A 24541-nucleotide genomic window follows, 5' to 3' on the forward strand; every position below is an offset into this window, starting at 1 on the left:
GCACCTCTGTTGAAATGACTGCAGCTGTTAAACAGCGGACACAGATGTTAAGTTCTCTGTGTGAATGAAAAGCCAAGGTGCTGTCCAACGTGCTGAATTCTCCTGCCTGTGCACCTTACAAACCAACCACAAGAAACACAGAAGATCTGTCTGTCCTCTCCACTACCGCCACAGACAGATCACTCCATACGCTGATATCTCCAGCTCAGAGATATCAGAGACGGTTACAGTATATGAGCAGAAAGACAAAACTCTATTAAAGATTATTGATATTTGTCAAATGTTGCCAGGACATATACACATAAACTCTGAATGAATAATGAAGATTTTATCCGCTGTTGAGTCTAAAAGTGTGACGGCTGTTTATAACAGCAAAAGAGAAACAGTGCCGAAGTGAAATCTCTTCAAAATGAGTCCGTTCATTTGGCGGCCATCTTGGTTTTGCGCCCTGTGCTGCTGTTTTTCTGAACCTGCCTCTACAATACAACAAATGTCTGCTGAAATTGGAAATGTTTGCCGAATTTGGAAACTGGAAATCTTCAAAATTGTCAAGTAATTAAACTGACCACAATTCTATTATGGGCTCTATCTTGCACCCAGCGCAATTGACTTTGTCCGTGACGCATGTATCATTCGCGATGTCCTCTGCTGGCGTCAAGTCCTGAGGCAGATCCACCTCCCGTTACACGGCGTGCCCGATTTATGCTGGCAAGCGTGGGATTCCCCCGTACAAGGACGTCGGTCTCCTCGGCTGTGAACCGCTCCTGGCGTGCGCCTGGTAAATCCGTCATAATAATAGCAACCCGCCATGGAACTTGCGCCCTTGCGTTTAAAGGAAAAGGTTGGCTAGCGTTCTGATTGGTTTATTTGACGTTACGCCCAAAACAAACCTATGAATAATGAACCTACTTCAGACCAACCCCTTATTGATTTGCGCCCGGCGCAAGAGTTATTTCTCACGCCGGGAAAATAGCAACAGCGCCCAAGATCCGCCCACAAACTCACTTGCGCGTTGCGCTTCGCACTTGCGTTTCAGATTCGTTAAAATAGGGCCCTATATGTGTTTAAAACCTTAATCTGCACAAGAAAAATACCTGTTCAGGAAACAGCTCTCATTTCTATATCTGATTTGATATGAAGAGTTTGATTCCAAAACACGAATAACGCCATTTTATTAAAAATGAGTTACCGCCAAAATCAGTATTGTGTCAGGTCAGTATTAAAAAGTAAATTCTTCATTTTATGCAAAATCCAATATCCGCTGTGTTATTCTGTCATCTTTTCTCCATTTTTTCCCAAAAAGCGACAAATGCCAATCCTCCTCCTCTGCAGAATGCAATAAATCCGCTCAACCAATCACAGTGCACCATTCCACACATTGTAAACAATAATGGCAGTGCTTTGAATACATCTTAGTTTTTGTACTTCATGATCAACACACAAACAAAAACACAATAATACTTTATATGGCATTGAAAAACTTGTGGTGGTTTTCTGTGGTGGGGAAGAAACGTAAGCCACCAAAATCAAATCATTTACGTGAGTGGCACTCGGGCGAAGGAAAAATGCCTGCTGTTGCTTGTTCTCCCGACAGCATCAAGCTTCTGTCATGCTAACACATTGACCCGAGCGGATCTTATAAAAACTTTCCAATATTTTACTCAAAGGCAAAGCCGACGAAAATCAGGACCAAAACATTTTACAGCTGATCGCTGTCAAAAAAGTTCAGCAACGACTTTCCAAGGATGACAGCAGCAATGACAGTGTACTTAATATGACAAAATAAGTGTTTTGATTAATGCCATTAATGTTCATTTTTTATCAGTGTGTACCACTAGTCAACTAAATGAATATAACATGGCAAAGATGAATGCACATTTATATATTGATTCAATAGATTTATAGCATTATGAAAAAAAATAGTCATGGATTTATTACATTTTGCGGAATTTTTTTATAATAAATCTTTGAATTTGGATTTTTTTATGTTATTATAACCTAAAGATGCTATGTGAAAGTTTTTAACAGAAAATAGTGGTTTTCATCTTGTCACTTTCTTGGTTTAGAAAACACATTTTTACCAAAATTAGTCCAAATGGATTTACTGCGTTTTGGAACCAAACTCTTCATATATTCAGATATATTATCTAAAGTAATATTTGAAGAGCTCAGATGCAAAAGACACTAAATGTCACCACTGTCATAAATGAGATAATGATATTGACTGAAAGCTTTTGGCACGTAATATACGTTCATCAAATACTCGCTTTAAATCCGCTGTATCCCAGGCTCAGGACATTCAGGAAATACATATATTTTAATCGTCATATACTCTTCATATATTGTTGATTCTCTTCATATACTTTATACATGTCTTATTGTGAATTATTAATGGTTGCATGTTATACAAACAAACAAAAAAATGCATGCAATGACTTTTTTATATAAGCAAAGCCTGTTCCAATCTCATACTGTAAATCCCAATGAAAAATTAAGTCTCACCCTACTTTTCTTTTAAATATCCATTAGTCCATTTTTGGAATTTGCAAATCCAATTTCATGTTGAGTACAGCACAGGTTCAAACATATTTAATGCTTAATTTTGCTAAACAAACAACATCACTGAATCTTTTTTAAAGCAAGACACAAATAAAACCTAATTGGGCCTTGTATACTTCATAGTCTTCCCTGTCAACAATCAGACTTGCCGTTCACATTGGGTTAACAGTACGAGTGGCCATACTCAAAAATGTTGAAGTGAATAGAGTCTGAGATGGCCAGACCCAAAGTCCTGACTCCGATCCAGCAGGAAGAACCCTGGGATAGCCTCATACCCTGCCAATGGAAAACTGGACTGACCAAAAAACCCTCAGGGATGTTGGAAAGTTCTGCCGGGCAGAACAGAGGAATATTAAAACAGATGTCTAATAGAGTTTAGTGGCAAGTGTCTGCGACAGAATCCAAGATTGCTGTGGAAGAGTGATACACTGTCTCTGTTTATACTCGTTTTATACTTATACCGTACTTTATATAGATATGTACTCTGACCTGACCACACCTTATGTAGGAAAGGTGGGAGGAAGAGTTTCTTTCCATCATGCTGACCGCTTTGGCGAGGATGGAGAAAAGCAAACCGCTAGACAAATCACGTTTGACACGGCTGAAGAGATTTACAACCTCTGAGAGAACAAACAATCCCATTGAACCCTGAGATGTTTCATTCGCTGTGTTGACAGGGGGAAGCTACACTGACCGAGGGCATTACAAGTGTCAAGTCAAACGTAATGATCTGATCCCTGCTATCCTCATTCATTTTATAACTCTACATACTTACTGTATGTAAACATACGTCATGTTTTATCTGTTTTATTGCCTCTAAGGAAATGAAGGAGACACATCTGAGCTTATGTTTATACAATAAGACGTAAATGGAAACTCCATTAAGTCACCTGCGTAATAAAAGAGCGAAATATACGTAAATAATAAAGCTTTAAATAGATCAAAATCACATTCACAACCCTAAGCCCAACAGCACCAACCATTCTAGCTGGTCTTAGCTGGTTTAAGAAAGAAGTAGCAGGTTTAAGCTGGTCCTCCCAGCCTGGCAAAGCTGGACTTCCAGCATGGTCAAGCTGGTGGGTCAATTGGTCTGCCAGCCTGACCAGCTAAAAAAGTGTCCAAAACCTCTCTAAAACCAGCCTGCTAGACCAGCTAAAACCTAGCTGGTTTGACTCAATACACACTAACAGGCTTAAGGTTCAAAAAGTGGTGGCTGGTGACTTCTCTTCCAAGGGGCGCAAATTCAATATTTGTGTTCAGAGTGCCGTGTGTAGCTCGTCATGTCAAAATATGTGTTCGTTGCGTCATGTGAACCATGTGCATCATGCGTCATGTCAAAATATGTGTTCGTTGTGTCATGTCAAAATATGTGTTCGTTGCGTCTTACGTCATGTCAAAATATGTGTTTGTTGCGTCATGTGAACCATGTGCATTATGCGTCATGTCAAAATATGTGTTCGTTGTGTCATGTCTAAATATGTGTTCGTTGCGTCTTACTTCATGTCAAAATATGTGTTCGTTGCGTCTTACTTCATGTCAAAATATGTGTTCGTTGCGTCATGTGAACCATGTGCATCATGCGTCATGTCAAAATATGTGTTCGTTGTAGAGGTCTACACGGGTCCAAAAATTCCTACCCGAACCTGATCAGACCCGCAAATGTGCTACACTGAACCGACCCGGACCCGTCTGTTGTTTTGAAAGCTGGACCCGGACCCGACCCGAACCCGTCTATTATTTAAAAGCTGGACCCGGATCCGACGAAGACCCGTCTATTATTTAAAATCTGGACCCGAACCCGTCCGGGAAGACACAGACCCGACCGGCAAATATTCTTAGCTAAATGTTATTAATAAGTCAATAAACAAGTAGCGAAAATTTAACTTTTTGTCTTACCCATAGAAGTTAGTCTTCTCCCTCCTTGTACCTGTCTGTGTGATGCACAATCCTTATTTCCAAGAAAGTTCCATCCCTGTTATTCCTCTCTTGACGATTGAAATGTTTAATGCTTATTCCAGCTTTTAAAGTCCACTTTACAGTCATGGTGATTAATAACGCAGTTTTACATCGGGTCAACTTGCTTAATAATGTTTGCCCATTTGGATTATAATAACGATTGCTCGTTCAGTGCCATGGCTGCTTTCGTTGCTTCTTTGCTATCATCTCTGTGCTCTTTGAGTCGCGAAAACTTTAGATATAACAGCAAGACGGTCAATTTATAATATTATTATAAAAAAAGAGAAGTCAGTGCAAAATGCGCGGTACGGCGGAATAGGTCCCACCTTCTAAATAAAAGAGCCAATTGTCAAAGGTAACGTCATTGCGTCTCACTGCAGAAGCTCCTGACTGGTAGCCAGAGACATTAAAAGAGCACATGCGCGTTAGCTGCCTGTTTGGAGCAACCAAATATAAACTTTTTAACGCAATTTTAGCGTCATAGAAAAAATGTATGCGACAGTTCATCTAAGTTTTTGTTGCTGATTTTGAAATATTTTATTTAAATGTGAGTGTGTGTTCTCCGAGTCCGATTGACCTCTGGTATTACCCACAATGTTAAACAGACCCGGGACCCAAAGTAATAGATTGAGACCCGACCCGGACCCGGCTGATCATTTATAGACGCGAACACGTTCGGGTCTCGGGTCTTCCGTGTAGACCTCTAGTTCGTTGTGTCATGTCTAAATATGTGTTCGTTGCGTCTTACGTCATGTCAAAATATGTGTTCGTTGCGTCATGTGAACCATGTGCATCATGCGTCATGTCAAAATATGTGTTCGTTGTGTCATGTCTAAATATGTGTTCGTTGCGTCTTACGTCATGTCAAAATATGTGTTTGTTGCATCATGTGAACCATGTGCATAATGCGTCATGTCAAAATATGTGTTCGTTGCGTCATGTGTCATGTCAAAATATGTGTTTGTTGCGTCATGCATCATGTCGAAAAATATGTGCATCATGCATCATTTCTAAAAATGTGTTCGTTGTGTCATGTCAAAATATGTGTTCGTTGCGTCATGTAAACCATGTGCATCATGCGTCATGTCAAAATATGTGTTCGTTGTGTCATGTGTCATGTCAAAATATGTGTTTGTTGCGTCATACATCATGTCGAAAAATATGTCCATCATGCATCATTTCTAAATATGTGTTCGTTGTGTCATGTCAAAATATGTGTTTGTTGCATCATGTGAACCATGTTTATAATGCGTCATGTCAAAATATGTGTTTGTTGCATCATGCATCATGTCAAAAAATATGTGCATCATTTCTAAATATGTGTTTGTTGCATCATACGTCATGTCAAAATATGTGTTTGTTGCGTCATGTGAACCATGTGCATAATGCGTCATGTCAAAATATGTGTTTGTTGCGTCATGTGAACCATGTGCATAATGTGTCATGTCAAAATATGTGTTTGTTGCGTCATGTAAACCATGTGCATCATGCGTCATGTCAAAATATGTGTTCGTTGTGTCATGCGTCATGTCGAAAAATATGTGCATCATGTCTAAATATGTGTTCGTTGTGTCATGCGTCATGTCAAAATATGTGTTTGTTGCGTCATGCATCATGTCAAAAAATATGTGCATCATGCATCATGTCTAACTATGTGTTCGTTGCGTCATACGTCATGTCAAAATATGTGTTTGTTGCGTCATGTGAACCATGTGCATAATGCGTCATGTCAAAATATGTGTTCGTTGCGTCATGTGAACCATGTGCATCATGCGTCATGTCAAAATATGTGTTTGTTGCGTCATGCATCATGTCAAAAAATATGTGCATCATGCATCATGTCTAACTATGTGTTCATTGCGTCATACGTCATGTCAAAATATGTGTTTGTTGCATCATGTGAACCATGTGCATAATGCATCATGTCAAAATATGTGTTCGTTGCGTCATGTGAACCATGTGCATCATGCGTCATGTCAAATTATGTGTTCGTTGTGTCATGCTTCATGTCAAAATATGTGTTTGTTGCGTCATGCATCATGTCAAAAAATATGGGCATCATGCGTCATGTCAAAATATGTGTTCGTTGCGTCATGTAAACCATGTGCATCATGCGTCATGTCAAAATATGTGTTCGTTGTGTCATGTGTCATGTCAAAATATGTGTTTGTTGCGTCATGCATCATGTCAAAAAATATGTGCATCATGCCTAAATATGTGTTCGTTGTGTCATACGTCATGTCAAAATATGTGTTTGTTGCGTCATGTGAACCATGTGCATAATGCGTCATGTCAAAATATGTGTTTGTTGGGTCATGCGTCATGTCAAAATATGTGTTTGTTGCGTCATGTGAACCATGTGCATAATGCGTCATGTCAAAATATGTGTTTGTTGCGTCATGTGAACCATGTGCATAATGCGTCATGTCAAAATATGTGTTTGTTGCGTCATGTGAACAATGTGCATCATGCCTAAATATGTGTTCGTTGTGTCATACGTCATGTCAAAATATGTGTTTGTTGCGTCATGTGAACCATGTGCATAATGCGTCATGTCAAAATATGTGTTTGTTGCGTCATGTGAACAATGTGCATCATGCGTCATGTCAAAATATGTGTTTGTTGGGTCATGCATCATGTCAAAATATGTGTTTGTTGCGTCATGTGAACCATGTGCATAATGCGTCATGTCAAAATATGTGTTTGTTGCGTCATGTGAACCATGTGCATAATGCGTCATGTCAAAATATGTGTTTGTTGTGTCATGTGAACAATGTGCATCATGCGTCATGTCAAAATATGTGTTTGTTGGTTCATGCGTCATGTCAAAATATGTGTTTGTTGCGTCATGTGAACCATGTGCATCATGCGTCATGTCAAAATATGTGTTTGTTGGGTCATGCGTCATGTCAAAATATGTGTTCATTGCATTCACTTGCTGACACTCATGAAAATCAACAAAAATGCGTGCTTTGGCAGAAATGCGTAGATTGACGTTACGTCAAGGAATGAGGACGTGGAGAGTGTCAAAATAAAGGCTTCCTCATATCGATATTTTATGTGTGGCATCCATGTATTGTATCATTAGAATTTTAATAGGTGCATCGATCCATTTTAATTGTATTGTTAGACCGCTAACAACAAAGCCAGAAAGAACCTGCATTAAAGAAATAGTTTACCAAAAACCTTTAATTATCCCATAATTGACTTACCTCAACGGCATTTTAGGTGTATATGACTCACTTTTTCACCTGATAAGAGTTTATACTATCCTGGCTCTTCCTAGCCTAATAAAAAATGGCGGTACGTCGGCTTCATATCAATTTTAAAATGTATTATTGGTTCTTGTGAGACGAAAGAGATATGCAATGTTTCGATTGCTTAATAAACCAAAAAATTCGCAAAAACACATAATTTTGCTTTAAAAGACACATATGAACCCACCAGAGTGATATAGATTCTTTGATTTGATGAAGGATGGCAGCCACTATGCCATAATGCTATAGGAAGAGCCAGGATATCATTTGATAAAACTGTAAATATGTTTGACTGAAGAAAGGAAGTCATATACAATACACTTGCCATGGCATTAAGGTGAGTAAATTAAGGGATCATTTTCAGTTCGGGGGGTGAACTAATCCTTTATTGTTAATGTGTGCGCTTAACACTTATTACTCTTAACACAGATTTTGGAAAACATTTCTAGTAAATCTGATCGTGAGAACGTGTTTCACAGGATTCACTTATGATTGGCTAACCACTTGGCTAAACCTGAAAAGTTTTGAGATGTAAAGACAAAAAGATTAAGGTGCATACTCATGTGTTCCTGCCCATCCCTAATGTTAATGTCAAAGCCTTTGAACAAGATGTTCTGTATTTCTCAATAAATGATCTGTGCCAGAGGCAAAGTTTTGTATTGTAAATGTTACAGTATTTCCACATACTGTACAATAAACTCATATTTCAATAGAGAAAGAAAAAGACCATTTAAGGATTTCCTCTGTTTTGGACAGAAATGAGTCGATTACTTCTCCGCCTATGACCGGCTGCATGCTTTTCTATGTAAAGCAGATCTTTAATCATAAGCAAGTCTAGATAAGCGCTCATAAAGCCAAACTCATACAGTATCGTTGAAACCTGGTCACATTTGATTGCTCTTTTAGATCAAAGTTATCAGCCAACCATGACAGATCATTTATCAAACCCTGATCAGCACACACATGAAAATCTAAAGCTATTTATATTCAAAGCATTGATGATAAGAGGCTCCATCGTCTGTCCAATCACAACCGAACTCGGTTCTGCACTGCGTCCAATCGGATGCAACAATCTGACTAGATTTTATCAGACGTCTTTACATCCCCGGACACAGACACACGGATGAAAGTTTTCTATATCAGCGTGATCTTCTGTTAGCAAACACACACAGTGAAGGCACCTGCTGATACTGTTATCATCTTTACATTTCACTACTAGCTGATAGCAACACCAACCATATGTTACAATTCTCAATACCAATATTGCAACCAGAGTAAAAACTTATATTTAATCTATTAACACACTGTTCGTATTTACAAGCCGCTAAGTCCAGCCTGATCTCACGAGAATTTCGTACAAATTTTGCGAGCTGGCTAATTCGGATGAATTTGAATCGTACAAAAACATACGGTTATCATACAAACACAATAACAAAACCCCACCCCTAACCCTAACAAGGCCAAAAGCAAATCGTACAAAGATTTACGATTGTGGTCGTATGTATTAATACGAATTAGACATCTCGTAAAGAGATGGCGTTGGTAAGTCGTGTTTAACGGCGTTCAAGTCACTTTCGTCGGCACAAGATGGCAGTGTAAATTATTTTTTATGAATTAACACAAAAATACAGCAAGGTACTTTACTAACAGAAAATGAAGAACAAAGAAATGTGTTTTGCAAGTTTATGAAGCCACTCAATGCTGTAATATTACACTGCAAAAATTACTTTCACTGCAAAAAATGATTTTCAAGAAAAAAATATCTTAGTATGTTGGTCTTGTTTTCAGTAAAAATATCTAAAAATTCTTAAATTAAGATGCTTTTCTTGTTGAGCAAAACAACCCAAGAAAACAAGTCTAGTTTTTAGACCAAAAATATCAAATTTAAGTGATTTTGTGCATAAAACAAGCAAAAAAATCTGCCAATGGGGTAAACAAAAAATCTTGAAAATTTTTCTTAAACACTAAAATCTAGAAAAATTCAAGAAAAAATTGCTTACCCCATTGGCAATTTTTTTCTTGTTATATGCACAAAATCACTTAAATTTGATATTTTTTGTCTAAAAACTAGACTTGTTTTCTTGGGTCGTTTTGCTCATCAAGAAAATACTCTTAATTTAAGAATTTTTTGATATTTCTACTGAAAACAAGACAAAAATACTAAGAAAATATTTTCTTAAATCATATTTTGCAGTGTAGTATTTTTGTCTTAAATACATATATCAAAAAACTCTTAAATCAAGATGCATTTTCTTGATGAGCAAATTACCTAAGAAAATAAATCTAGTTTTTAGACAAAAAATATAAAATTTAAGTGAATTTGTGCTTAAAACAAACAAAATAATAATAATAATAAAGGTTTTTTTAAGCACAAATTCACTTAAATTGTATATTTTTTGTCTAAATACAAGACTTATTTTCTTAGGTAATTTTGCTCATCAAGAAAATGCATCTTAATGAAAATATTTTTTAGATAATTGTACTGAAAACAAGACAAAAATACTAAGAAATAAAGTCATTTTTGCAGTGTATTAATTGTCATATTGCAATGCTATAACATTTTGTGAATCTTATTTTAGTTCTTATTCTTTATTTGTAAATAAAAATGCCTAAAAACCTTCATCATGGACAGTTGCATCCATTGATTCGGCTATGTTTCCCACTGACAAGCCGTAAACTTGCCGTAACTCGTAAACTTGGCTTAAAGAAAATCTTGAGTATTTATAACTTTGTTCATGTGCAGTCATCTTGTAAGTATGACACCGTATATTTGACATGACTTGTCGCACCATAACTTCTTCTTTTGGATTTGAAAACAGAGAATGAGACAGACACACTGCAAAAAATTATTTTCAGGAAAAACAATTCTTAGTAGATCCCTTTTCTTGATAAGCAAAACGACCCAAGAAAATAAGTCTAGTTTTAAGACCAAAAATATAAAATTTAAGTGATTTTGTGCATAAAACAAGTAAAAAGATCCGCCAATGGGGTAAGCTAATTTTTCTTGAATTTAGACTTATTTTCAAAGAAATATTCAAGAAAAAGCTTCTTAATTTAAGAATTTTTAGATATTTATACTGAAAACAAGAAAAAAATACTACGAATTTTTTTCTTGAAAATCATTTTTTGCAGTGCAGAAATACAGACACACAGATTTTAGACTTAATATTTAGTATATATCCTCAGAAAGGTTTCTTATCCGGGTTGCTTCTCAAGTAAAATTGCAACTGATTCACTTTCTGTTCTTTTTTTGGAGGGGGGCAATTTTGGCCTTTATTTGACAAACAGTCTTCAATTAAGATGATTTATCTTGATTAACAAAATAACCTAAGAAAATAAGTCAAATTTTTGGACAAAAAATATTGAATTTAAGTGAATTTGTGCTTAAATCTGTGCTTAAAACAAGCAAAAAAATAAATAAATTTGCCAATAGGGTAAGAAAATTTTTCCAGATTGTTTTGTTTGCTCAGCAAGAAAATGAATCTTAATTTAAGACTTTTTAGATATTTGTACTAAAAAACAAAACAAAAACACTAGGTAAGAAATGTTTTGCAGTGTGCAAAGAGGATAAAGGGGTACGGCCTCGGCAAGTAGCAAATAGTCTGCACCATATGTCGGAGCATTGCCTATTACACCATCAGCTCCGACACACTTTCTGTTCCGTTTCCATCTCTGATGAGACCGTTTAATCCCAGACGTGGAACAACTGGACACATTTTCATACCGATACACTCAACATCCTACTGAAATCAAGATCATCAATCCCTGTAACAGGAACACCTGCAGCAGAGATTTCTATCTTATCTGTTGGTTCAGACTCATTTTGGATTAATCTCCATTTTATCTATGACAGCTAAATGACAGTCAAAGCGTCAGACATCACACTAAACTGCAGAGACATCGCTCTGAACCCTCAACAACCATTACAGACATGAAAACACAGGCAATGTTTGGCAGCGTCTCAAAATTTCAATGATTTAATTCAACCTTGTAATTCCGAGTAGCTCCTGACATTAAATTCCTTCTTAATCTTCTGAGAGTTGGATTTCACGCCTCGATGCAATTGAGATCTCCTCATGATAACTGCACAGTAACTATAACAAACTTCTTAATGTCCTGTTATAATGTTATATCTTGATAGCACATGCAAAGCATTTATGAGGTGTTAGTGTTAGACAGAATTTACTGTGAAATGATTCAAATCTTATTTTTTGCATAGTCTTTACAGAGGAAACCATATCACTTCTCTTTGGCCAAAACTCCATGCAAAGATGCAAAGACATCATGGTTTTATTTCTGTACACAAGACTGTTTTAATATATTGTTGTGGTTCAGTGGAAAGCAATTATCTTCAAATTCTTCAGACAGATGTCATTTCAGAGAAACATCATTTAACTTAAACACAACTCTTTGTTCTTCTGCACTGGACAATGATGCTGAAACATCCAAAAACACACCAAACAAGAGCTCAGCAATGTCATTTATCAGGGTTCTCGAGTACGTGTCTGAGGATCTCAATGAGTCTAGAATTAGGAGTTTACTTCTGGACAGACAGTCAGAGACCATCAGATACAAGCTCAATTTCTGCTGATGTGGTCTGATATTCAATACCAAATTACTGGCAGAATATAAAGAATGCTGCCCAACTTTTTATTCACAGACAAGCCTTTAATGATCAAATAATCAAAAACATTTTTAGGTTTAAGTAAAAGCAGAAGTCTGGAGAATAGGTCCACCCATCAAGTTTTGTTTCTGCTGATTGGAAAAATAAAGTTATTTTAAACATTTTAAAACTATGGCTGTGCGATATTGACCTAAATACATATCTCAGTCATTTTGTGTTGCCTTGTGGTGTACGATAAATATTTACTAAATAAATGTTTTCATGCAAGTCAAAGCCTCATGTTCTGTGACAACCTTGGACTTCTTTATCGAGGGCGCACGATGCGAGGCTCGTGAAAACATGTATTTAGCCCGTCATGTGTGTGGCTCGTCAAGTCAAAATATATATTTGGTGCATCATTGTGCATCATGCGTCATGTCAAAATACGTGCCTGCTGCAGACACTTCAAAGGGGTTTATAATAAAAGAGATGCTCATGTGTAATTAAAGTTTAGTGTTAAGTGAATGTCTTGTGAGTATTTTGTGAACGTGAAAGTCTCTTTTATCACGTGTGCAGCAGGCATGTATTTTGACAAGATGCATTATGCACATAAGTTCACGTGACGCACTGAACACATATTTTGACATGACGCACCAAACACATGTTTTGACATGATGCATGATGCATATAGGTTCACATGACGCACACATCCCATATTTTGCATGATGCATATATGTTCACATGACGCACCGAGCACATAATTTGACATGACGCATGATGCACATAGGCTCACATGATGCACCAAACACATATTTTGACAAGACGCATGATGCACATAGGTTCACATGACACAACAAACACATATTTTGACATGATGAATGATGCACATAGGTTCAAATGATGCACTGAACACATATTTTGACGTGATGCATGATGCATATAGGTTCACATGATGCACCAAACACATAATTTGCATGATGCATGATGCACACAGGTTCACATGATGCATCAAACACATAATTTGACATGATGCATGATGCAAATAGGCTCACATGATGCACCAAACACATATTTTGACATGATGAATGATGCACATAGGTTCAAATGATGCACTGAACACATATTTTGACGTGATGCATGATGCATATAGGTTCACATGATGCACCAAACACATAATTTGCATGATGCACGATGCACACAGGTTCACATGATGCATCAAACACATAATTTGACATGATGCATGATGCACATAGGCTCACATGATGCACCAAACACATATTTTGTCAAGATGCATGATGCACATAGGTTCACATGACGCGCCCATCCCATATTTTCCATGATGCATATAGGTTCACATGACGCACCCATCACATATTTTGCATAATGCATGATGCATATAGGTTCACATGATGCATCAAACACAAAATTTGACAAGACGCATGATGGACATAGGTTCACATGACACAACGAACACATATTTTGACATGATGCATGATGCACATAGGTTCACATGACTCACAGAACACATATTTTGACATGATGCACATAGGTTCACATGACACAACGAACACATATTTTGATCTGATGCATGATGCACATATGTTCACATGACTCACAGAACACATTTTTGGGTTACACTTTATTTTGATAGTCCACTTTAGACATTCTACTAACTATAAATAACTTTGCAACTACATGTCAACTAACTGTCAATAATTGGCAACTATACGTCAACTAACTGTCATTAGTGAATTAGTAGACTGTAAGGGTTGGGGTTAGGGAAGAGGTTTGGTTTAGTGGAATATGTTGACATGCTCCTGCAAAGATACTTATAGTCAGTTGAATGTCTGTTGACATATCATCACAATTAAGTGTTAGTAGATATTAAGCAGGCAGTTTACTAATTCTCTAAAGTTAGGTAGTTGATAAGTAGTTGCAAAGTTACTTATTATTAGTAAAATGTCTAAAGTGGACTATCGAAATAAAGTGTTACCCATTTTTGAAATGATGCATGATGCACATAAGTCCACATGACTCACAGGTTCACATGAACACTAATCACATATTTTGAATTTATGCAACTCGAAAGAAAAGTCACCGGCCGCCGTGTGAGATGTTGCAATTAGGCAATTCCATGTATGATGCACCGAACACATATTTTGACATGATGCACATAGGTTCAAATGATGCACAGACCACATATTTTGATGTGATGCATGATGGACATAGGTTCATATGACGCACCAAACACATATTTTGACATGATGCACATAGGTTCATATGACGCACCAAACACATATTTTGAATTCACGCCCCTCGTTAAAAAAGTCACCGGCCGCTGTGTGATATCTTACATTTAATTGTCAACCTTAATATGAAAACTAATGATTTTACACAAAGTTTTTGCATCTGGTTTGTGCCTTTTAATTCACACAATTCCTATAAAGTTGTCTCCCATCCATGTCACATCCATGTTTCCCTCATCTTAAACAGAAAACATAGGTATAGTCTGATGTCTGGAGTCTATCATCAGGGTTTAGCAAAATAAAAGCAGATGATTCAATATATTGGTAATAAATGCATTCTCTAAGTAACTATATTACAAGTTTTGACTGCATGACGACATCCATAACGCTAGCATTGCCCCATTACTTTTATTGAAAAAGTGTATGGTGAAAATAAAATTCAAGGAGAGGGTTTAACACTATGTTTAAAAAATAAACACCTGCACAACATGCAAAAAGTTTGCGTTTGACCTCAGTGTATATTTCTGGTGTGTAGAGTTTCATATCAAACCATATCTATATAGACAGTGTTGTAAAAATAAAGATATATACCAAAACACGATACAGCCCTACATGAGATGGCCACTTGACCCTAACCCAAATATATCATCTACCATTGTATAAATTGTAAATTTAAATCTGTCCTGTCTACACTTGCTATAAAATCCCACTGTGCACCTTTAAAGAGCAGATGTAGACCAAACAAAAAGGCCACTTACTTTAACAAACACCTCAGCTGTATTCGACAGAGGCACACATACAAATGCAAAGAAATCAAATTTCACATGGATACAATAATGCACCTAAGTGTTTGTGTGACAGAGAGACTTCATTCAGTCAGCATCTTTACATATGAACATCTCATTACTCAAAAAACCCTTAAAATCCAACACATAGTATCAGTTTAGTGGTCAGATTCGCGAGAAAATGAAAGGAATCTGGAAAAACAAATGCAATACTTCTTTAAAATGCGCCTCTTACTCCCTTTGGAGACAGTATTGTAAGTGTCTTGGTGGGCAACAGAGCCCATTTCTGTCATGTCTACATTTCTGTGTGCTGCCAGTACTTAAGAGTAAGACAAGCCTTTTCTGTGGATATTTACAGACTGTTTCTGAAAATGAGGATCCGATTTGGCCGGTTTTTTAGACGGAAACCAAATCCTTCCTTGACTCAATTCTTTAGGGGCTCAGAAATACTCAATAACCCAGCTATTAATGCGCGCCGCAAAGAACAGCCAAACGTCGTATAGCCAAACGAATCCGAATTGACCAGAGAAAGGGTCGCTCTGAGAGAGAGAATTAACTCTGTGGTCTGTTGATCATCATCTCTTCGAAAACAACGGAATCTACTGGCCGCTCCGACGCTTGTAGACGGCCTTCTTACGAGCAGGAATAATTTAGTGGTTACAATTTGGAGGATTTACATGTAGAAAAAAAACCCTCTGGAGTCTCCAGGCATGAGAGGGGCGGAAGGCGTTTCATACAGTCCATTATGAATGGATTTGGGATATTCCTGGAACAGCCTTTATCCTCAGACTTAACTCCTGAACGCAGCCTTAAAACTTCAGTTTCGACGGGATTTATCAACAGACCGCACAAAATAAACATTGGAATACGGTTTAATCGCAAAAACGGTCCATATCACAAACAAGCAAAATTCAAAACGTAGCAAAGATCAATGCACACGGTAGCGATTAAAACTAAACTTACAACATTTCTTTCCGTGAGTACAATAGGATCATTGATGGAGGGTTTGGTTTGCAGTGACCACGTCTGTCAAACGCGACCAAGGCAACAAAAAAACACAAGAATGGCCAAATATTCAAAAACCAATGTCAAACTTTGGCATAATGTGCCAATGGTCTCTTTTAAACCAAAATGTGAAGGAGATTTCAGAGCTTATGGCAGAAATGTATCCGTGAATAATGACAAATTGTAAATGTCTGTTTCCTACACAGGCTTATGCATGTCAGAAAACTCCACAAATCCTTTGGAAAACTCCGTAATTTTATACTTTGTTTTTGCAGAGATTAAATCAGTGTTATAGTTTTTCTCAGTCGCTTTGAAGCATTTCTTGAATCATTCTTAAAATTTGCTAAATAAAACGTGCATTTCTCAGAACTAGAGGTCGACCGATAGTGGATTTGACCAATAATAAGGTATATCCATACTTGCCGATAACCGATTAATCGACCGATACTGGATAAAAACAACCTTCAAAGTAAAACAGTACTGGAACTTATTACAAAAGTAATAAAACAACAGTACTGAACCATGAAAATGTACTAAATAAAATAAATGTATAATTAAAAATATATTAAGTAAATATGTCTCACTGGTAACATTGAAATGATATAAATGTATGTTATATGTGTAGTCTTGTACTTGATTTGCTTTTGTTTTAACACACATCAAAATTACAAAAGATGTATTTCAGTGATGATGAAAAAAACTGAAATCAGATTTTGATTTGTTGGGTATGTTCAGCTGACAGCTGCATATAGTTTGCTTTCTCTCATTATTAACTTAAAATATATAGCTTTGGCCTAATGCAAATAGATTTTAATAATCATTACATTAAACATTTGCTGACTAATGTTTAATCGGCAAAACCAATTAATCGATCTACCTCTAATCAGAACAATCGTACAAACAGCCAGTTCCAGCTGTTTTTCCTCTGCTAATTAAGGATCTAGTCAGCAAATGAATTACTTTCTCATGATATGAAGCAATGGACACAATTTGGAACAACTACCGATAGCTGATTGCTTCACCAATGAACTATCGATACTGATTAATCGGCAAAACCGATTAATCGACCTACCTCTACTCAGAACTATTCGTACAAACTGCACAACATCATGGATATTGTGCAAAAGCGTGTAACTTGTTCAAAATCCTTAGTGTATTTTTTGTTTGAGGTTCTACTAATATTAACGTCATGTCAGCCTTGATGGCAAACTGCCGTTTCCAGCTGTTTTTTATCTGCTAATTCAGCATCTAGTCAGCAAATTCATTACTTTCTAATGATATGAAGCAACAAACACAATTCGGACCAACTATTAGCATGGATTTTAGCCGCTAGCCGATTCCTCCACCAATGAACTATCGATGCCGATTAATCGGCAAAACCAATTAATCGGTCTACCTATACTCAGAACAATTCGTACAAACTGCACAACTTCATGAATGTCCTGCAAAAGCGTGTAACTTGTTCAAAATCCTTAGTTCATCCCTCAAAAGTAAATTTTTATGTCAATGAACATGTCAGTCCAATCGCAATGGCAAGTCTCAAGACAGTTAAAATGTTTAGCCATGTTGTCAATATACCAAGTGTACACAATTATATCTGTCAGTGTTTCATTTATTTATTCCACTACAGTGAATTTTCATAGATTGAAGGCTCTTGCGCTAGAATGAGCTCCTCTCCCATGTTGACACGGATTTACAATTAAAGAGAAATGTCATGACTAGGGGGCGAACTTCGACAGTCGTGTCCGAATGTCGTGTACAGTGCAAAGGCGGCTTAAAGGTGCAGTGTGTAAATTTTAGCAGCATCTAGTGGTGAGGTTGCGAATTGCTCAGTCCACTGCTCACCCCTGGCTTTTGAAATGCACAGAGAAGTTATGGTAGCTGCCACCGGAAAAAAACATGTCATTGTCGGAGACAACTTAGTAAAAAAAGTTTGTCCGTTAAGGGCTTCGGTAGAAACATGGCGTCACTAAATGGTGACTTCCATGTAAGGGTACCCTCTGTGTATGTAGATAAAAACGTCTCATTCTAAGGTAATAAAAACATAATGGTTCATTATAAAAAGGTCTTTATACACCCATGATCATATAGTTTTGTTTATTATTTTGCATTTCTGTCAAGAGATCCTTCTAAAAATTACACACTGCACCTTTAAGACAGAAACCAGTATAATGTATTCAAAAACAATGAGAATTTGCTTTTATGAGGTGGAGGCTGAATTAATTTCTGATCTGAGAAATGCTCCAAAGCAACTGAGAAAAACTGTAAATGCAGAAAACAAAAATCTCCATGGTTTTGTGTGCACAATAAAACCGTAGTTTAACGTTACTCTACGTGCATAATTGCATTCGACTGTAGGATACAGTGTAAAATCACTCGTACAGTAAATGTGTCAAAAGCAGATTTCTATTGCTTCTTTCTTTGGACGGCAGTAAATAAACATCTCAGAAAAGTTCAAAGATTCACCACAGACGTGTACAATTTCACACAGGCTGGGAAAGCGAGCGATAGAGGTTTAGTGAGTCTCAGTACGACCGCATTTTAACAATGACAAAACACTTTAAAATGAGAGGAAATTTATAAATGACAGGGTAAAAGAGCAAAGCTCGCTCTTATATGCCTCTTTACACTGAATATGTCAATGTTTGCCCAGTTGTAGCTCATTTTGACTGTATAAACGAGAGAGTAAAAGAAAGACCAGGTCATGATCTTTAACACATTTCCAGCATTGTTAATGCTCTCTTCATTTGAGATTTATTGCTGTTTACTTACTTCTGCTCACAATGCAGAGTTAATGATTTGTGCTCGTGTTACAGATATAAATAAAACTTCAAATAAATTCGCCTTTTAAATAAAATGATGCATGTGATCAAATTAGTAAGGTAGAGCTGGCACAAGTAAGGCTTTTTGACTTTGGCCCTATCATTCAAAAAATATTTAAGTTAGATTAATAATTGTTTTTACACAATCAACACACACATCTCTGCTACAAATGAACACTTAAAGTTTGTTTGTGGGACGTACCGTTATCAAACCAGTTCACCGACAGTGACAGGAGTACATACACCGAAAACTGTTCCCATCATAGCCAAGATTTTTGCTTTAAACTATTGCATATATTGTCTTGGGAAGTGTTTCTGACCTGAAGTATGTTTGTGTTTGTTCAACGTGCGATCAAAGGACCAGGGCTGAGTTTTGCAAACACAGCAAGTCGTCACTTAAACTAACGCATCAATCATAGCAGCAATACAAACACGCTTTTGCATGCAGCCGAGGGTGAAGTGTGTGCCTGCGAGATGCATGCGGTGCGTTGTGTGTAACCAGGGTTTGGTTTGTGTTCACCCACAGCACAGAGAAAACCGTCTCTCATATCACCACACGTACTCATTCAGAGCAAAAACAGCATTTATACTACAGTACATCTTCATGCGCGATGATTTACTGGGCTGTGAACCTTCAACCTTTCAGTCACCAGCACAGATTTGTAACTACACAAAACAAAACAAACTACAGTACGGTAACCAAAGACCTTCGATGGCCACTGACCTACTCGCAGCTCTTGCCCGAAGACCGTGCGTTCTCCCAGTGCGGAGCAGTTCCAGCGGCTGTATCTGAACTGATACTGGCATTCGTTGATGCCAAGCTGTGCCCCCTCTCCTATCACGATGATAGCGTCGGGTCGGCTCTGGCAGATGGCACGCTGGCGAGGGGCGAGACCGGGGATTTTATTGCAGATGATGTTTGCACCGAGGGCCACCACAGAGGAAAGAGCCCTGTAGGATAAAACACAGAAAAAAAACATTAGTAAAGACAATCATCTTACTTGTTAACTGCGGATAAAAGCAAAAACATGTGCATTTAAGCTATACATCATAAAGCCTTGCTTGTTGCAAGTGATTCATACACCATGGTATTAAATGTTAAAGTAATATTACTGCTTTCATTGCTAGAAACAAACTCAAGTTGTTTTCCAAATTTGCATGCACAAAATAAGTAAACATTTATCAAAAATTAACCTTATTATGTACAAACTCGTTTCATTGGTTTACATGCAAATCAATAAACCAGCTACACAGAAACCATTTTTAAACTGGATTTGGAGATTTATCAGGTTTCTCGTAAGCAGTGACATCACCGACTATAGTCTACTAAGAAAAAATCTCCCTACTGAAAAGACCAGCTTAAACTAGTTGTCTGGTTTTAGCTGGACTCTCAGCCATGTTTTAGCTGGTTGAGCTTGTGTAGCAGGCTGGTTTTGGCCACTTTTTTTAGTTGCATGGAAGACCTGTTAGCTAGGGTGAAAGGACCAGATTAAACCATCTTCTTCAATCGTAAGCCAGCTGATACCATCCAACCAGCTTAGCCAACCTGGCCAAACTTTCAGGCTGGTCAAACTGGTTAAAGCTGGTGGATAAGCTGGTCTTCCAGAAGGACATGGCCAAAACCTCTCTAAAACCAGCCACCTGAACCAGCTTAACAGCTAAAACCAGCCAACCAGTTTAGGCTGCCCTTACGAAAATTAACCATGGTTTTATTGTGGTAAAAGTGTAGTAACCATGGTATTTTTGGTGTATTGATTACTATCAGCAAAATCATGGTTTTACCACACTAACCATGGTTTAACCATGGTTTTTGAATACCATGGTTGGCAAAACCATGGTAATTTTTTGGTTACCATGGTTTTCCCACAGTAACCATGTTGTTTTGGTTTTAACTGTAGTAAAACCATGTTTAATTTTCATAAGGGTGGTATTAGCCGGTCTTTTTAGTAAGGCTGTCAAAAGCGAAACAGTTGTATCTCTTCTCATGTCTGCAGAGATTTTAATTTCGCAGTTTCTCAAAGTTGAGAGCACACTTTAATGCATTATTTTACATTTATCTTTTACACGTGGAGACATGCACAAATTAACAAAACTGTGAGAAAACCTGTTAAAATCGGCCTGTGCCGATCGGATTCTGCTTTAGCCGTTTACAAGCTTCCCCCGATTAAAAACATTTTTTACGCATACTTACACGTTATCAGTTTATTAAGCGTAATTGAAATAAAACTGTGCATGTAAACACAATAAAAACATCATTAAATAGAACAGAACAGACTTTAATAGAAAAACAACTAGATTAGAACTGAATGATCTGATTTTGGCATTTATGTTGTCATACTTCAGAAGCACACACATCTCAGTGATGTTCACTGTTAATACACCCATCCTAAAATGCACACAAAGTATTTCAGCGCGCTGTGTTTGTATAAACCCTTTGGGCTTCTGTGTTTACGAACGCCGAACCCGTTCAGATATGTGTCTTTCAAACATGTCAGAGAGCAAGACCGTAAACGCTGGGATGCCAGCTTTGAAGAATGACGTCGCCAACCGCAGCGGACTTTACCGCAAACTAGACGAGTTGCAACAGGCAGTGTGTGTGTCAGCAAAAGAAAGCACGCTGGGGTGGATGGGACGCTGCCGTCACTGTAACTTATAGACTCTACTTTAGGACAGATCAAACGGTGTTGAATGAAGACGGAGAATGTTTATTGGAAATCGGATATGGTCGGTTTGATCCGTGTCTGGTTGTATTTCCATGTTCATAAGGGCTTAAGGATTACTCATAAATACAAAACGACATGTAGCTGAAGGAGCTCTGTCTAAAAAACATCTGCTTGAGCCGCTCACTTTTGGTCTGCGAGTGTCGAGGAGTGCATGTTTATTTGAACACTTCAATGAAGACAAACTAACACTCAGTCACATGTTAATACATCGAAACAATGCGATATTTCTAAAAACCAATTCAGACCCGTGTGTTCGGGTGTTATGCTGCAGGCATATGGGTGGAGAGATATGTTTCACCAGAATTAGGATCTTGTGCTGCCAAATTGTTCGCTCTGATCCAAAATCTATTGAGCTGCCCACCGTGACAACCCTTAAGAGATCATAACGCTCTCAAAAACAATATAATTACATGCATGAACCACCTGTATATCAAAAATCTAATTTATTATAATAATTAACTTAGAGAGGACTAGTTAAGCAGTGCACAAACATCACTCTAAAATGTCCGGGTTATGTTTAACCCATGTTGGGTAAATATTGGACAAAACACATTGCTGGGTTCAAATTGACTCAATGCTGGGCTGTTTTAAGTTAACCCAACTGCTGGGTTATTATTACCCATGGTTGCGTAACAACAACCCAACATTGGGTCAATTTTAACCCAGCATGCGTTCTGTCAAATATTTTTCTATCCAAATCAAATGTATTTATATAGCACTTATTGCCATGTTGCAGAAAATAGGAAAATATGCTAAAAGAAAAATGCTGGGTTATTTTCAGCCCAGCGTTCAGTCAAAATTGGACAAACCCAACCCATCCGGTTGTACTTTAACCTATTCTGGGTTGTTTTAACCCAACTGCTGGGTTATTATTACCCATGGTTGCATAACAACAACTCAACATTGGGTCATTTTTAACCCAGCATGTATGCTGTCTAATATTTACCCAGCATGGGGTAAAAATAATCCAGTTAGATTGATGCATCTACTGTACTGTAGCATTACTCAACAGGTTATGTGGAGATTAGGACACTTTACAGTTAAATAACATTTTAAAATGTTTCTATTTAAATCAAATATATTTCAAATGCGCTTTTTTGTCATGTTGCATTGGTTACAGTACACAAAGAACACAGAAAAATTGCTGGGTTATTTTCAGCCCAGCGTTGGGTCAAAATGGGACCAACCCAACCCGTTTGGTTGTAATTTAAGATAAGCTGGGTTTTTATTACCCATGATTGCATAACAACAACTCAACATTGGGTCATTTTTAACCCAGCATGTATTCTGTCCAATATTTACCCAGCATGGGAGATTGGACTCTTTACAGTTAAATACAATTTTAACATTTATTTATTTAAATCAAATGTATTTCAAATGCACTTTTTTGTCATGTTGCATTGTCTCGAAGCAGCTTTACAGTACACAAAGAACACAGAAAAAAATGCTGGGTTATTTTCAGCCCAGCGTTGGGTCAAAAATGGGACAAACGCAACCTGTTGGGTTGTAATTTATCCTAAGATGGATTATTTTAACTCATTGCTGTGTCAGATCTAAACATTTCCTACAGTAGGTTAATTTAACCCAACGTTTCTTTTTGATCCAACGCTTGGTTGAAAATAACCCAGTATTTTTTTATAGTAATATATAAAAGACACTGCAAAAAAAATGACTTTCTAACTTAGTATTTGTGTCTTGTTTTCAGTAGAAAAATGTAAAAATTCTTAAATTAAGATGGATTTTCTTGATGAGCAAAATTACCTAAGAAAATAAGTCTAGTTTTTAGACCAAAAATATAAGTGAAATTGTGCTTAAAACAAGCTAAATTATCTGCCAATGGAGTGAGAAAAAGCAGACATTTTTGCTTGTTTTAAGCACTTAATTTCACTTAAATTGTATATTTTTGTCAAAAAACTAGACTTATTTTCTTGGGTCATTTGCTCATTAAGAAAATACATCTTGATTTAAGAATTTTTTGATGTTTCTATTGAAAACAAGACAAAATACTAAGTAAGAAAGTCATTTATTGCAGTATATGGTATAATTGCACATTTTTATAATCCTTATATAAAAGATTGTAATCTACGTAAATTGTGCATACTAAACAGTTTTCCAGAGACTATAGGACATTTAGTGAAGAAATATGATCGATGACAGGTGTATGAAACTACACAAAATTACATAAGAAAATCTTAACAGAGGACTTGCAGTAATTTTTTGTGTTTTTTAGGACAACATAAGACAAAATTTTATCTCATTACAGTGTTTAAGAAACAATTAAAAGGCTCTTAACATGGACTTTACATTATAATACCCTACTCTAAAGAAAACATGTTTAACTAAAGACATCACTTGTAATAAAAACAGTAACTTCGAACTGAAAATGCATGCATAAACAATTCAGAAAGATGATCATATATTCAAGTAAATAATCTCATTTATAACTATATTACGCAAGCATATTTTTTCACAGCAGCTCCATGAATGAAATCGTGTGCCATCGAACATGTTCCGCTCCAGAAATAAATGAGACCTTCCACCCTTTCATATTTATTTGGCCTTCATTTAAAACCTCTCATTATGGC

At 37.0% G+C, this 24541-nt stretch overlaps 1 protein-coding gene across 2 annotated transcripts in view; it reads right to left on the reverse strand.

Annotated features, from left to right (window-relative positions):
* wnt7bb (wingless-type MMTV integration site family, member 7Bb) overlaps positions 1 to 24541 on the reverse strand; it is a 46472-nt gene that overhangs the window by 16015 nt on the left and 5916 nt on the right. For both annotated transcript variants that reach the window (XM_065277354.1, XM_065277355.2), the window contains exon 2: positions 19958 to 20184. In XM_065277354.1, the coding sequence (XP_065133426.1) occupies positions 19958 to 20184 (227 nt within the window). The remainder of the gene's footprint in view (positions 1 to 19957; positions 20185 to 24541) is intronic.

Source organism: Paramisgurnus dabryanus, chromosome 23, assembly GCF_030506205.2.
Source record: "Paramisgurnus dabryanus chromosome 23, PD_genome_1.1, whole genome shotgun sequence".
Taxonomy (NCBI): domain Eukaryota; kingdom Metazoa; phylum Chordata; class Actinopteri; order Cypriniformes; family Cobitidae; genus Paramisgurnus; species Paramisgurnus dabryanus.